Raw genomic sequence first — 17,089 nt, 5'->3', positions numbered from 1 at the left:
AATGAACTCAAATAATCAAGGGTAGGAGCTCTCTGTTTCCCTGTTCCTGGAAAGTAAGCTAAATGAAGTTTCAATCATCCACCTCCAGCATAGGCATATGAACAACTACCCCACTGAAGCTCCATGACTGATTTGCCAGCCTTAAGCCTTAAGCCTACACAGATATGAGAAGAACATTAGTTAATTGGGAAAAGTGGCAGGGAAAAGTGGCAGAGAAAAGGGGATGCCTGGCCTGGACCACAGATCCATGCAGTTCAGCAACCTCCAGTACCCTAGCACTCGATGGGCTCCAAGCTACCCCTCTGTAAGTTGGGGTGGAAGATGATACACATTTCTATATGCTCTAAGACTCTTCCCAGTGGCTCAAATTCTCTTAACATCTTTCCAAACAGACAAACAAACAAAACTTTGATATCTGTCAGTTTTTCCAGTTAGAGAACCAAAAAAGCAGCAACCTGTTTAGGACTCTCTTAAACTCACTACTTTAACTTACTTAACATGTCTTTCTTGCTAACTCCCAACGTCCTGTGTTTTTCATTCCTCTAATTTATCACAAAGCCCGCTATTCTGATCTCTTTTCTAAAACCCTTACTCTTATCCAACTCAGTGTCTTTGGCCTTCCCCTGCTAATTCCACTCTTATCCGCTTCCATTAAGGTTCACCAGCTCATTCCATTCTCATCCTCTTCCATTTGGATCACTAGACCCACTCTCCCTTTTCTATTATTAAAACACTCACCGACAGGGTGATACACAAGAGCACTAGGCTTTGAATTAAGGAATTTGAGTTTGAATCTCATTTGTGCTACAAAGTGTACCCAAAGAAATCACTTACTCTCTGTGAGTTTCAGGTTCTTCACCTGAACAACCACTTGACCCAGACGTTCAACACAGAGAGAAATACTAAAGAATAGTTTGTTTAGTCTCTAAGATCCCTTAAAATCCTGAAATTCTATGTGCTTTTGATTCTGTCTATTGAAAAATGAAGAATATTTAGCTGGCATGAGCACAGTAATAGAAGAAAAAACCACCAAGAAAAGCAGAGAAGAAACAAACAAACAAACAAAAAATCAAGAAAAGAATACAGAAAACTCATGAAAAAAAAAAGGACTCCAGAGAAAAAGAAAAAGCTTCATGGAACTAGGCAAGGTACTTGCCTAAAGGGAAAACCACATAGAGAAGTCAGAAAGTAGAGAAATCAATTAACATTTCCTTTGAGTGTGAGCAAAATATAAATAACATAACATAGTCTATATGCAGACTACCCGCAGCAAACTATTCCTCTCCAGGACTTGCCTGATGTTGCTTATGGAAAACCTGGGCCCTGTAGCCCAGCTGAGTGAGATCTGCCTTAAAAACGATGATGGTAAAAATAAGGTGCTGGTTACCACTGCAATTGTCAAGTACGTTAGGACAAATTTCTGAACTAACCAAGCTTCTAAGAAGGACTCTAAAGAGTGTTAACGTAAAACAAAATGTGACTTTCTGAACTGATCTGATTTGGACCCGTACCTTGATCCCATTGCTGCACAGGTCTCAAGAGAAGTGATTTGGGGGCCAGGCAGGCTCATGTTCAAATCATGGGTTGGCTACTTGTTAATTAACGGGATCATGGGCTAATTATCCAACCCTCTGAATCATGGTTGCCTAATTATTTAAAAAGTAGGTGATAACAGCACAGATACTTGCAAAGCAATGTGAGGACTACAGGAAATGATAAATGTGAAGCACATAAGAGTAAAACAACCAACAGTTATTAGTTTCTTTTCTCTGCAGTCCCTTAGAAGACATATCACTTTTCAGAATCTGTGAAATCCTACCTGTTCATGCAGTCTTCAATAGTAACAGCAGGCGCTACTAAAGAAAAAAAATACATTTTAAATCAACAATAGAAAACCATAAAATATCAGAATCATAAGGGAGCATGGCAGCAACTGCCTGTAATTCCACACAGGAAAATAAGATCACAGTCAATTTCTCTTTTTTTTTTTTTTTTTTTTTTTGAGACGGAGTCTCGCTCTGTCGCCCAGGCTGGAGTGCAGCGGCCAGATCTCAGCTCACTGCAAGCTTCACCTCCCGGGTTTACGCCATTCTCCTGCCTTAGCCTCCCGAGTAGCTGGGACTACAGGCGCCCCCCACCTCGCCCGGCTAGTTTTTTGTATTTTTTAGTAGGGACGGGGTTTCACCATGTTAGCCAGGATGGTCTCTATCTCCTGACCTCCTGATCCACCCGTCTCGGCCTCCCAAAGTGCTGGGATTACAGGCTTGAGCCACCGCACCCAGCCAATTTCTCTTAATAATGACTGTATATCAAGCCAGGTGCCATGTGTGCGCATGTAGTCCCAGCTACTCAGAAAACTGAGGCTGAAACATCACACGAGGTCAGGAGTTGAAGGCTGCAGTGCAGTATGACTGTGCCTATGAATAGCCACTGCACTACAGCCTGGGCAACATAGCAAGACTGCCATCTCTTAAGAAATAATAATAATAAGGCCAGGCGTGGTGGCTCACGCCTGTGATCCCAGCACTTGGGGAGGCCGAGGTGGGCAGATCACTTGAGGTCAGGAGTTCAAGATCAGCCTGGCCAACACGGTGAAACCCTGTCTCTACTAAAAATACAAAAATTAGCTGGGCATGGTAGCGGGTGCCTGTAATCCAGCTACTTGGAAGGCTGAGGCAGGAGAATCGCTTGAACCCAGAAGGCGGATGTTGCAGTGAGCTGAGATCAGGTCATGCCACCGCACTCCAGCATGGGCAACAGAGCAACTCCGTCTCAACAACAACAATAAAAGAAATAATAATTATTATTAAATATATGTGCATTCACTCAACTGTGATAATTATAGAAGTATATATAGCCACTGGATATAGTATAATACTTTAGTACTGACCATAGAGTTCCTTTTGTTTCAAAACTTTTTCTTAATTGCATATAAAGCTAAAAACATGGTTCACCTATTAAAGGTACTTCTTCACAGAACAAATCAAAAAGTCAAATACTACATTCAAAACATAGGATGAGTTTCTATTTCCCTCCTCAAACAGTGGATTTTTATCATTAATGGTCAATAATACTTTAAACTTCTTTAGCAAAGAAAAAAGCCTTGTAGACTGGGCAGGGTGGCTCATTCCTGTAATCCCAGCACTTTGTGAGGTCAAGGTGGAAGGATTACATGAGGCCAAGAGTTAGAGACCAGCCTGGGCAACAAACATAGCAAGACATTCATTACTACAAAATGAAACATAAAAAATTAGCTGAGCATGGTGATGCATGCCTGTAGTCCTAGGTACTTGGGAGACTGAGATGAGAAGATTGCTTGTGCCCTGGAGTTCAAGGCTGTGGAGAGCTATGATCATACCACTTCATTCTAGCCTCAGCAACAAAGCAAGACCCTGTCTCAAAAAAAGGAAGTTATATATAGATGACTAAAAGTATGATCAAGAAATGGACTTCATATTCTAGTTAAATCACAGATCACAAATTTCTGAAAAATATAATACCAGAAAAGCACTTCACTTTAAAACTATGTCAGATAAAACAACTTGAATTTGACGATCCAGAAGATACTTAAAAAATTCTTGGCAGACCATCATCAGTGACACTGCCATTGTGATAGAAGTTTAGCATTAGAGACTAACAGAATACCAGATATACTTTAGGATAGGTAGCCAATTCTCTTGAAATAATCCACATTTGTCAAACACACATCTGTTAGAAATGTGTTCTGAAAGTGTTTTCTTTAGGGATGAAATTCAAAAGGAAGCAGTAGAAGTGCAGATATCAGAAGAGGCAAATGAAGAGGGAATTGCACTAAGAAAAAGAACCAGGTACTGGGTTTTCTACTGATGTCATCAGAATTCCCAGAATTCTGAGAACTAGTATATTCAGCATATCACCTTATATTTTTCTCCATATTATACAAAAGATGTCAGTTTCTCCAAACTCCTCATCTGTAAACTACACTTCTGATCAAAACTTGAAACTGTCGAAACATGGCTGTATTATAATTCCATGACAGAGGGAGGTATGTGTCTGACAGCAGGTTCCAGTTGTTGCTACCAGATTTTAGTTTCAAAATGTACCCAGAAGAATTTATCAAGTACTTGAGTGTAAATCAAGTTTTTCCACAAGAAGCAGATAAGAAAGACAATACTTTTCCTCACACGTGACCTTTAGGTTTTGACAATTCTGGAAAAATGTTGGCACGTGTACTCATCAGTCTAGATTATTTTCCCTGACCCTTTGTACATAGCTGCTGTAGTTACCAAAAAGCTAGGTAGGATCTCGGTAGATTTATTCTTTCATATTTGAACACCAGAAGTATGAATCACATCTATAGTAAACCTTACAACTCTAAAATCATTCTTTTGAAAAGGGTACCACTAATGAGCTTGTAAAAGTTAAATCCATTTTACTTTTTAGTAATCTTATTTGTTAGAATTGATATTCCCTTCTTGAAATTCTCACTTTTTAAATTTTTGCAACATCACTTCCTCTGACTCCTCTCCCACTTTTCTCTAGCTACTGCTCATTCTCCTTTGTCACCTCCCTTTTCCTTCGGGAAATCTTGCTATGCCTAGGGTTCTGTTACTGGCTTTCTTGTCATTATACACCTTCTACATGATGGACAAGCTCATTGAGATCTATGACTTTGCTTAATAATTATAACAGGACCATTCTATGTCTGCAAATCCAACCTTAGAGTTTTACCTGCAGCTAGAAATCCCATTATCCGATTTCCTACAGAAAATATTCCTCCACGGTTGTTCCATTCAACTCAACATGTATTGGAAAAACATTCGTCTTCCCTATTCCCTACACATCTCTATTCACCTGAGATTCCCTGTTCAAATTCAGTATAAACGCTAGTGCACAACCTCAAAACTTACGATCTAAGATTTCTCTCTGCCACCTAACTTTTTACTTTCAACAATCACTAAATCATATTAACTGCACCTCTTCTCTGCCTCTGCTTTATATTTCCACTGCCACAATATAAATACGTTTATATTTCTGAGTTAAACATGGCCTCTTAACTGATGTCTTTCACAGGAGGAGAAAACCCTACCAACTATTAATATTTCTTAAATTGAAAAAACTAAGACAGCAAATGAAAAGGGCATAAGGCCAAGAAAATAAATGAACATTTTTAAATGAATAAACTGAGCTTCTTATAATTATTTCACCTTGCATGGGTGAAAACATCACAGTAGATTGAGACTAGTACAAGGACTGGAGATAAGGAAACTATAGCTTTGACTACAGACAAAGTTTCCTTTGTCTCCCAGTCTACATGGTTACCTTTCATCTACCTTCTAAGTGAGGGGTCAGCAAACTACAGGTCACAGGCCAACTCCAGTCTGCCATATGGTTTTGTACACAAACTGTTTATGGAGCGCAGTCTGTCTATGCCGGCTTTCACACTTCAGTGGCAGTGTTAGTAGCTATGACAGAGACTACATGACCTAAAATATTACCCATCTAGCCCTTTACAGAAAAAGCTTGCCAATCCTTGTTTGTACCATAACCAGAATGCCCTAATCCTCCTCAAATCTCATCTTGAGACTTCCCTGTTGAAAAATTTCTAGTGAATGCCTGCAGCAAACATTGCTGGTTCCCTACCTAAGAGCCATTCTTTATTCTTTCTTGCTGGAGAAATGCAAGTCTACTTAGATATTTATCATCCAATATCCCTCCTAGCTCCAAAAAGAGAAATGATTATTCTAAGGAAATCACAGTAATTACATTTGCTTTTCCAGTGCCTGGTTTAGGAACGAGCAGCTGGTGTAATCAAGTCAATAAAATGTCACAGGAAGTCCAACACAAGCTTCTGACTTTTCTCCATTTTCTAAAAGAAACACGTGACAAATAAACAACCCTTCCAGCCTTTAGATATTGTCTTGTGAGAACATGGTGTTTGAAACTGTTGCTAAGTAGCCAACCATGAAAGGAGGTATCAACAAAACACCGTGAACAGCGCAGCTGAAAGAGGGACGAGTGAGATATGATGATATCGCTGAACCACGAAAACATCTTTGGCTCCCATTGTTTTAGCTATTGTTAGTTAGGTCATCTAATGTTTGCAGTCAAAAGCACCCTACCGAAGAATTTTTCTGTGGCCTACAGATAAGATCTACACATTTCTAGATGTTTAAAAAGTCTTTCCTAAGCTTGACTTAGCTAGGTATTCAAATCATTTCCAACCACTCTCATAGCATACTTTTTTTTTTTTTTTTTTTTTTTGCGCTAGCAAAACTGAACCAACTGCTCATAAACTCTGCAAAATTCCCTCAAGCATCTTACCTTTTGCACTTGCTTTTCCTTTTGGCAAAGGGGTGATCCTGTTAGCTGTTCCTTCTGCCAAAGATACAATCTTGTGAGATATTCCTTTTGACAGGGAGCATTCTTCTGCTTCTTTACCTGGCAAATGTCTACTCGCTCTGCATGCTTACCTTAAATCCTACCCATGTTTTAAAATCTTTCATTCCCCACCATGGACATAACATATTTGGCACATACTGAATGCGATAAATACATAATAAACAATAATTATAAACTCCCAGAGGGCATCTGACACACAAAAAGCACTGAATAGAGTAGTAAATAATAAAAATGACAATAATAACCATGGCTTCTGACTATTTTTAAATGTTTGCATTCTGTACTTATTAGAAAAATGCTTACTACCTTAAAGACACTTGATATTTATTAAGTGGACATGAGAATGAAAATGTTTTCTTTGAAAACTCTGTTGTATAAGCATAAAAATTATGAGCACCTTAAAGGCCAAAACTATGTCTATTCTACTTTTGTCTTCTGTAACCTGGAAAGCCTAACCTACAGGCATTCTTTCACAAATATACATTAAATCAAAGGTGTCCTCATACCCTTCAGATTGTACAAGTGCATTAGGTGTCACATCGAGGTAGGAAAGTAGCATCTTCGTTCTTCTGAACCATTTTTGTATGAAGAAAATTACCAAGCAAACCCTCTGAAAAATGGCACCCAATCACACCTCTATTTTGGGAGGGAATGTGAAGTTGTAGGGCTGTGTGGCAGAGCACGTATCCTACCTCAAAGAGGCAGCCCCTGCTCTGTTCTGGTAATGGTTGCTGTACTTTTACTATGATGTGTTGAGCCTAGAGTTGGGTTATTCGAATATTATTATAATAATCTTTTAGCTAATAGTAACAGTGTGTCTTCTTCTAATAAAATTGATGTTACTATGACAATTAACTAGCAGATAGAACAAATTTCACCCTAACGAGGTAAATATATCTCATTTTATTTCCACTTGGGGGGAATTAAGTCAATACTAGTGAGACTTTCTTGGTATAAGACTATGTAACATGGCCTGTACTTCTCAATAAGGAATTTATTTTCTGACTTCTCCACACACTGGGTATCTTTAAAAAATAACATCCTATTGGTATTGGTACAGTTCTTATTGTTTGTTTGTTCATGGTACCAGAAAGGTCTCATTGAAATTCTAGTTTTAAGGAAAGTTACTTTTTTATGACACAAATCACCATGTCAGAGTTGACCTCTGAATAACACAGGTTTGAACTGCAACGGTCCACTTATCTGCAGATTTTCTTCTGCCTTTGCCACCTGAGATGGCAAGACCAATCTCCCTCTACCTCCTACTCCTCCTCAGCCTAGTCAGCTTGAAGACTCTGAGGATGAAGAGCTTTATGATGATGCACTTTCCACCGAATGAAAATATATTCTTTCTTCATTATGATTTTCTTTATAAGTTTCTTTTTCTCTAGCTTACTTCAGTGTAGTAACAATACAGTATATAATACATACAACATAACAAATATGTCTTAATTGACTGTGTAATCAGTAAGGTTTCCAGTCATCAGTAAGCCACGAGTAGTTAAGTTTTAGGGGGGAGTCCAAAGTTATACACAGATTTCAAACGGAATGGGGGACTGGTACTCCTAAATCCCACACTGCTCAAGGTTGAGCTGTAATACGTATTTATTAAATGCAAAGCATTTATTTTATAAATTAAAATACCCAATTTTATACAAGTCCAATTCATCATAAGGTGACTATAAGGAAAACATACCACATACTAACTTAAAAATCTTTTTTCTTATTTACACAAAAATATCATCTAGAATTTCAGAAACTATGATAATGAATTTTTTTCAGATAATACTGCTTGAGATTATAAATTGCCTACAAGTAACCTTTTAAATAATTCTGAAATCTAGATTACTAAGAAAGTAATTAAAAAATATACATTCAATTTATACAGTGGTTTTTTTAAACTGCTGTTTTGTGATCAAAACTTCCTTCCTCTTACTTTTTTTATCTATGTCAGGACCATTAAGAGAAATTCACTATCAGAAGTCGTACCTGGATTTCTATTTTGAAGACGTTTACGTCTCTTGTTTGCTTTATATTCAGAAATTAGTCTGCGAATGCTATGTGTAAAAATGTAGTAAATACAATTACTATTTTAATACTGATATGAAAAACATTTACCAAATACATTACATTCTTAAGAGTATATCAAACAATATCAGAACTTTAATTATACACATTTAGTTTGTAAGCTTACAAAATTCTTACTAAGCTTCTAATTAAAGAAGAAACAAGTAAAGTATTTATGAAGTGAGGACAGTATAACTCAGTAAATTAACTCATGTGAAGTTGACATAATGGAAAATGATCTGACTCATAATAAGTCCTAGCTCTGTAACCAACGGATATTTGTTCTTGTACAAGTCGCTTCTCTTAGGCTCAATGTCTTCTTCCAAAGAAAGAAGGTTTTACCACCTTATTCGCTAGGTTATTATAAACATTTAATGAAATCACATTTTAATGTGCTCAGAGAAAGAGTAAAGCAATGGAATAATTTGTTCTTGAACATTTTGCTGAAATTATTTTGGAATCCCAAATGAAACCCAATGTGTATTTTCCCATATGTTCTAATATTAAAATATTATGATCTTTTGAAAATGTTGTTAAGTCCTAATTTTGCTTATTACTTATTCCATTATTTGTAGCTTATGATTTAGGACATCTCAACTATTTCATAGTTTGTAACTAAATTTATAAATAGATTATCTCATTAAAATAGATAACATGATTATCCATTGTTATTTATGTCAACAATCACACCAAAGGCAGAAAACTAACAGATGTCAAGACCTGGCTTGGACTACTACTATTTTTCCTCTATAGACTCTAACTCTGAACCAGTGGATCTTTGTTAGAATGATGCTTCCTCTCCATGGTCATCTCCAACTGACAAGGAAGACAAAAACCCTCATATTTTTGAAGGGTCATGAAGGAGATGCAAGTGGTTATTTTCTCATTTCTGAGATACATACTAAAAATATATTTGCACACAACACACCATGGGTTGCTCAGCTCTATTCTCATTTCACAGATTACCTTACCCCAATGTTCTTGTAATGAAAATGTGTAATTTCATTATTGGCTAGCACCTGTTTTGCTTTGACTCACACAGTTTTCGGGAACTTGTCAGCAAACTAGTCAAATGGCCCTCTTGTAACTGTGTAATATGGACTGCTTCACAGATTGGTGCGTCATGCTTATGCAGGGGTCATGCTAATTTTCTCTGTGTTGGTCCAACTGTAGCATATGTGCTGCGAAGCAAGCACAAAGCCCTACTTTTATAAATGGATGCTGATCAGTCATGGATGAAGCTTGGCTCTGTTCAGTCCAACTCACCTACTTGAGACTTAGATAATTCTGACAAATGGCTTTCTATGAGGTAAAATTTGAAGATACTTTAAAAACTTGAGGTAGAGGGGCAAGTGGGCTGGGAGATGTTTATTATTATGGAAAACAGATCACTCGAGGGGTCAACCACAAGTTGGTGCCCACTGCTCTGAGGAAGGATAACATGGGACCTTCCTCTCTCTAAGAAAAACTGCTACATAAGATATAAAAGACCTTGGGGTAAAAATCTGGTAACAAAGAAGAAAAAACTTTGGTATCTTCCTGCAACACTCTCTGAACATATCTAACAGCTTAGAACTATCCCAACGAATATTTGCTAGACAGAAGACAAACAAGGGACTCAAAGAATGACTTACCACGGAGGTCTAGGATTCCAGGCTAAGATGTGGGCTCCACATGAGGTTATGAGTATGGGGGGAAGGGTCAACTTGCTCACTATGTGTGTGGGTAAAGCTAGGATGTCCAGCAGCCACAGCAGGGTACTGGTGCTTTGGAAACAATGGCTGGGCATATAAGCATATTTATGTGAACTACAAGTTGTGACTTGGAAACCTACGTATAGATTACTATAAAGACTGAGGATCTGAATCAGAAGGGGCAAAGGTCAATCTTTACCAGACTGCAGGAGCAGTTTCAATGACAAAAAAACAGTAACAGAATCCATATAAACAACAGAAGAGTTAGAATGTCCTTTCCTCAACCCCCACTCCCTGCACCCCACTGACTTGTAAAACATGATTGTCTTCCTTGGACTTAGAACCTCTTAGTTTCTTGAAAAATTCAAGGTGGAGGGTATATGAGATAGCTCCCAGGAGATAGTCCAACATTTTCTGATACACTGGACGTTTCAAGACTCAAATAACTAATTATAAAAATCGAGGATGTGAAACTATTTTATCTCATGCGTAGGGGTTATACTTGGAATGAAATGGAAAACATTAGGATCCCTAAGCATAAAAGTCTTAAGAGTCTTGAGTTAAAGAATCCTACACTCACTGCTACTTCTAACTTGTCTAGTCTTATGCTTGATTTCTGGCTGATGAAGTGGACTAACTCACTGCCACTCCAAAACTACCTGAACCCAACTATGAAATCTCACCTGATGTATAAGATGCAATGGTTACAATTACTTTAAACCTCAATTTAGCGTTCACTAGCCTTTTAAATACTTACGCTTGAAAGTTACAAGCAACGGCGTAGTCTTCTGCAGTCCATCCAGATATATCTCGGCAACAGACATCAACATTGTGCTGAAGAAGCTGGAAGACTACACCTGTTGATCCATTACAAGCAGCAAGTATCAGGGCTGTTCTAAAATAACAGAGAGATTGTTTCACGCTTACGAACTTTAGCAAAGTTATATTAAAAGCTAAATTTATACACTTTACCAATTTAATATGCCTGTCCATGTAGAATTAACCAATTATATGTACTAATAAACACAAGCATCTTGGGTGCTGAAGGGGTCATCTTTGTAAATTGCCACCAAAGCCAAATGGAAGGAACAACAAGGAAGCCTCTTGTCCTACTGGGATATGACATAGCAGAAGTTGCTAAAATAAAGTCTTTGGATGGGCAGGATACTATGCTTAGGTCAACTATCTAAAGTAGCTAAAAATTTAAGCGAAGAATTATCCATTTCTTCCCTAGTCTGACATAATATATTGTAATTCAAAATCAGCTTGGGGTCAATAAGTAAGAGCTATCTGCAGGTTTAAAACAATAACAATAATGCTAATAATAGACATAGTAGTTTCAGTTAATAATGCTGATAATCGTATGCGAGGCACTGGATTAAATGCCATATATACACACATTACTTATACACAACCACCCTTGAAGGATATATTATTCTCTTTTTTCATATAGGAAAACATACTTGGTGATAAGTAATGTTCCCAAGGTCACACATCTCGCAAGTAGAAAAGCTAAGAATTAAACCCAGTCTTGTGTGAATCTACAGCCTATCTCTTTTTTTCTCATTGTCACCCATGGCTTGTATTCATTAAAAGAAAAGTTTACCCATTTAAAGCTATCTTTTTTCCCTCTGCCCATACTAATCAAAAATAACAACAAAATACGTTAGAGATAAAAAGAAGAAAAAACCCAATGAACCCGCAGTATCTGGCAAGAGCAATTAATAGTTACATAGGAATAACCTAACATTAATATTCTTGAAAGAAAGCAAGCTAAAGCAAAGAGTCACCCAAAAGACAAAGTGATTTTCGACTCTAATTTATCTTTAACATGGTATTTTTAAAGGAAAAGCAGGTAAGAAGCAGAGGTTGAAACTACTATAGAAGAGTTAAGAAATTTCAATATTGAGTCACAAAGTGAACTAAAAGTTGAAGTCCATACTTTTAAAACAAATAAAACCAATATGAAATCCCTTTAGTTAATATAAGATGACTTAAAATATCACCTCATCCATCAACAAACATCAGTCAATATAATGAGATGAATCCTGCAATACACCATTTTTATGCTGCCCAGTCCAAATAATTTTCTACCTAACTGATGATTCGTGTTATTTCTCTCTACCCCAATAATAATAAGTTAATCTCATCAATGTAATATTTCTGAAAAGTGACTGTTACCACTCTAGAACAACACTCAGGTTTAAAAATGCACAAAAAAGTACTACTGTACCTTCCAAAATTATCTATTGCAGTTAAATCTGGTTTTTTCTTCAACAAAAATGTCACCATTTGCTCTTTTTTCCTATTTATGGCAAGTAAAAGTGATGTATATTCATCCTGCAAAACAGCAAAAACAATTTATAATTCACAAAATTACATACTTCCCAACTGAACTGAAAATCTTATGTTAAGATCCTATGAACGTAAACACGAAGCAGAAAGCAAATTAAAAGCAATCCCTTCCTTCTCACTCCACTGTGCTCGCCCACACGCTGCTCCTTCCCTTTCAGATACCCCTCCTAGGGTGTCTGGAAGGCACAGCAGCAGACTGGAGCACCTATGCCTCATATAAAGGGGTAACCACTGCACAGCATACTGAACAGTGATATGAGCTCAACAGAATCCAGATGGATCCTTTAAGAGAAGCCTGAAATCTAGATCTGTGCATGTGTTTCCTAAATTTTACATGTTGACACAACTTATGGAAGTAAGCTAAACTAAATCTATGGGGGCACATTTAGACTACAGACCTCGTGTTTTCATATTTGCTATGAATGTATTTTTAAATAGCTGTATGTAAAGCCAATATTTGCATGTAACATATTTCCTTCTAGTTTCAGATGTTTTACTAAAAAAAAAATCATGTTAACGGTAAAACAAATACACTTGAAATACTTTGAAAAGAACATTGGTTGATCTATACCTGGCTTTTTGCTTCAATATCTGCACCATATGCAAGCAGTTTTCCTGCCATCGATATATTCTCATTATCAATGGCATAGTGCAGAGCAGTGTTGCCATATATATCTCTAACATTTGGGTCAGCGCCATGTTCCAGCAGGATGCATGCACAAACTTCTTCTTGACATTGTACAGCCTGTCAATATCAGAACAAGAAATAGACTGTAAATTCTAGGAAATCTTCCACAGGATTCACCAACTAATTATATTTCAGTGAGGTGAATTAGTTTTATTCTGTGAATTTAAATTAAATCCATCCCATGCTGAAAGAGTTGGCTACCACATACCTTGATCAGAGCTGTCCTGTTTTCACTGTCAGTGAGGTTAAGCTGGCATTTTCTGGCCACCAAGTCAGCTACCACTCTCGGATGGCCGTGGGCACATGCCAAATGTAGAGCAGTCCTAGGAGAGGGAGAGGTCATTTTAGGCAAGTGTAGTGCACAGTCCCAACATACAATGATACATGGAATTGTAAACATCAAATAGTATGTTATCCCACTGCCTTCAGAACAAATAGTTACTCTTTTTGTCAAGAAAGGCAAGGTTTCCACATCCCAGGTGCTGCTGAGCCTGCCAGGGTAGAAAGCTCAGTGCCCTTGGTGACAGCACTCACCCCACCCCCACCCTTGCAGCCTACCCACATCCTAACCAACTCTGCCCCCTACCAGTCCCCTCACTCCATCCAACCCCCACCACAGTCCTCTACCCCATCCAACCCCCACTCCACTCTACTTCTCACCAGTCCCCCACCCCATCCAACCCCCAACCCACTCTACTTCTCACCACAGTCCCCCACACCATCCAACCCCCACCCAACTCCACTCCCCACCACAGTCCCCCACCCCATCCAACCCCCACCCCATCCAACCCCCACCCAACTCCACTCCCCACCACAGTCCCACATCCCACCACAGTCCTCCACCCCATCCAACCCCCACTCAACTCCACTCCCCACCACAGTCCTCCACTCCATCCGACACCTACCCAACCCCACTCCCCACCACAGTCCTCCACTCCATCCGACACCTACCCAACCCCACTCCCCACCACAGTCCTCCACTCCATCCAACCCCCACCCAACTCCACTCCCCACCACAGTCCCCCACCCCATCCGACCCCCACCCAACCCCACTCCCCACCACAGTCCCCCACCCCATCCGACCCCCACCCAACCCCACTCCCCACCACAGTCCCCCACTCCATCCGACCCCCACCCAACCCCACTCCCCACCACAGTCCCCACTCCATCCGACCCCCACCCAACTCCACTCCCCACCACAGTCCCCACTCCATCCGACCCCCACCCAACTCCACTCCCCACCACAGTCCCCCACCCCATCCGACCCCCACCCAACTCCACTCCCCACCACAGTCCCCCACCCCATCCGACCCCCACCCAACTCCACTCCCCACCACAGTCCCCCACCCCATCCGACCCCCACCCAACTCCACTCCCCATCACAGTCCCCCACCCCATCCGACCCCCACCCAACTCCACTCCCCACCACAGTCCCCCACCCCATCCGACCCCCACCCAACTCCACTCCCCACCACAGTCCCCCACCCCATCCGACCCCCACCCAACTCCACTCCCCATCACAGTCCCCCACCCCATCCGACCCCCACCCAACTCCACTCCCCATCACAGTCCCCACTCCATCCAACCCCCACCCCATCCAACCCCCACCACAGTCCCCCACACCATCCGACCCCCACCCAACTCCACTCCCCACCACAGTCCCCCACCCCATCCAACCCCCACCCAACTCCACTCCCGACCACAGTCCCCCACCCCATCCGACCCCCACCCAACTCCACTCCCCACCACAGTCCTCCACCCCATCCGACCCCCACCCAACTCCACTCCCCATCACAGTCCCCCACCCCATCCGACCCCCACCCAACTCCACTCCCCACCACAGTCCTCCACCCCATCCGACCCCCACCCAACTCCACTCTCCACAGTCCCCCACCCCATCCGACCCCCACCCAACTCCACTCCCCATCACAGTCCCCCACCCCATCCGACCCCCACCCAACTCCACTCCCCATCACAGTCCCCACTCCATCCAACCCCCACCCCATCCAACCCCCACCACAGTCCCCCACACCATCCGACCCCCACCCAACTCCACTCCCCACCACAGTCCCCCACCCCATCCAACCCCCACCCAACTCCACTCCCCACCACAGTCCCCCACCCCATCCAACCCCCACCCAACTCCACTCCCCACCACAGTCCCCCACACCATCCGACCCCCACCCAACTCCACATCCCACCACAGTCCTCCACCCCATCCGACCCCACCCAACTCCACTCCCCATCACAGTCCCCCACCCCATCCGACCCCCACCCAACTCCACTCCCCACCACAGTCCCCCACCCCATCCGACCCCCACCCAACTCCACTCCCCACCACAGTCCTCCACTCCATCCAACCCCTACCCAACTCCACTCCCCACCACAGTCCCCCACCCCATCCGACCCCCACCCAACTCCACTCCCCACCACAGTCCTCCACCCCATCCGACCCCACCCAACTCCACTCCCCACCACAGTCCTCCACTCCATCCAACCCCTACCCAACTCCACTCCCCACCACAGTCCCCCACCCCATCCGACCCCCACCCAACCCCACTCCCCACCACAGTCCCCACTCCATCCGACCCCCACCCAACTCCACTCCCCACCACAGTCCTCCACTCCATCCAACCCCTACCCAACTCCACTCCCCACCACAGTCCCCCACCCCATCCGACCCCCACCCAACTCCACTCCCCACCACAGTCCTCCACCCCATCCGACCCCACCCAACTCCACTCCCCACCACAGTCCTCCACTCCATCCAACCCCTACCCAACTCCACTCCCCACCACAGTCCCCCACCCCATCCGACCCCCACCCAACCCCACTCCCCACCACAGTCCCCACTCCATCCGACCCCCACCCAACCCCACTCCCCACCACAGTCCCCACTCCATCCAACCCCTACCCAACCCCACTCCCCACCACAGTCCCCACTCCATCCAACCCCCACCCAACCCCACTCCCCACCACAGTCCCCACTCCATCCGACCCCCACCCAACTCCACTCCCCACCACAGTCCCCCACCCCATCCGACCCCCACCCAACCCCACTCCCCACCACAGTCCCCACCCATCCAACCCCCACCCCATCCAACCCCCACCACAGTCCCCCACCCCACCCACCTCCACCTGACTTCCACCCCACCCATGCCTTCACCCCGCACCATATCTCCCCTACCCCGGAACCAGGAACGGGGGCTTCTCCCATATCCCCAGGCCTCCTTCCGCAGCCCCCAGCGCCGGCTTCCAGTTCCCCTGACCTGTTCTTGTTGTCTCTGTCGTTCACGTCATTCAGCCTGAGCAAGATGCTCTCCTGCGCCTTGTTCATATCACCCGCGATGGCAGCTTTGTGGATCATGCCCAGATCCTTCTGCCGGACTCGGTACCCGGGATTTGAGAAGCCATCCTTGCCACGATTCTCCCTCCAGGGAGCCATGCATCCCCCGCAGGTCCTCAGGAACGATCCCCCAACCCCCATCCTGAAGCCAAAGATCTTCTCCCAGGCTGAGGGACCGGCTTCAAGACACCTCAGCTCCCACTCGCTTTCTGCCGCTCTGGAGCACAGCACCAGCACGTAACCAGGTCCAGCCGCCACCTCCGTCAGGGACACTCCGGTCTCCAGCCGCTCGGAGGAGCACCTAGCCCAGCAGAGCCGTTAGGCACCAGCGCGCATGCGCACCTCAGCCGCCCCACGAGGCCCTCCTCAGAGAAACCGCTAGCTCTCGCGGGCGCCACCTGCTGGCGGCACCCTCTGCCCGAACCGTTAGGCACCAGCGCGCATGTGCACCTCAGCCGCCCCACGAGGCCCTCCTCGGGGAAACCGCTAGCTCTCGCGGGCGCCACCTGCTGGCGGCGCCCTCTACCCAACCCGTGAGGCACCAGCGCGCATGCGCAT

General features: G+C 43.2%; 1 protein-coding gene and 1 non-coding gene across 2 annotated transcripts in view; both read right to left on the bottom strand.

The window, feature by feature from the left end:
* Positions 1-16,823, bottom strand: part of ANKRD62 (ankyrin repeat domain 62) — an 88,149-nt gene extending 71,326 nt beyond the window's left edge. Inside the window, exons 1-6 of the mRNA XM_073006483.1 lie at positions 16,455-16,823; positions 13,394-13,508; positions 13,069-13,242; positions 12,376-12,482; positions 10,900-11,037; positions 8,371-8,438 (exon numbers count right to left, since the gene is read on the bottom strand). Of these exons, the coding sequence (XP_072862584.1) occupies positions 8,371-8,438; positions 10,900-11,037; positions 12,376-12,482; positions 13,069-13,242; positions 13,394-13,508; positions 16,455-16,672 (820 nt within the window). The 5' untranslated portion in view covers positions 16,673-16,823. The remainder of the gene's footprint in view (positions 1-8,370; positions 8,439-10,899; positions 11,038-12,375; positions 12,483-13,068; positions 13,243-13,393; positions 13,509-16,454) is intronic.
* LOC119618636 (U6 spliceosomal RNA) lies at positions 9,539-9,644 on the bottom strand. The gene has a single exon (XR_005235013.1). It is a non-coding gene; the product is annotated as a U6 spliceosomal RNA (small nuclear RNA).
* Positions 16,824-17,089: the final 266 nt, after the last annotated feature.

This window comes from Chlorocebus sabaeus, chromosome 18, assembly GCF_047675955.1.
Source record: "Chlorocebus sabaeus isolate Y175 chromosome 18, mChlSab1.0.hap1, whole genome shotgun sequence".
Taxonomy (NCBI): domain Eukaryota; kingdom Metazoa; phylum Chordata; class Mammalia; order Primates; family Cercopithecidae; genus Chlorocebus; species Chlorocebus sabaeus.
This window is presented reverse-complemented; position numbering and strand designations above follow the sequence as displayed.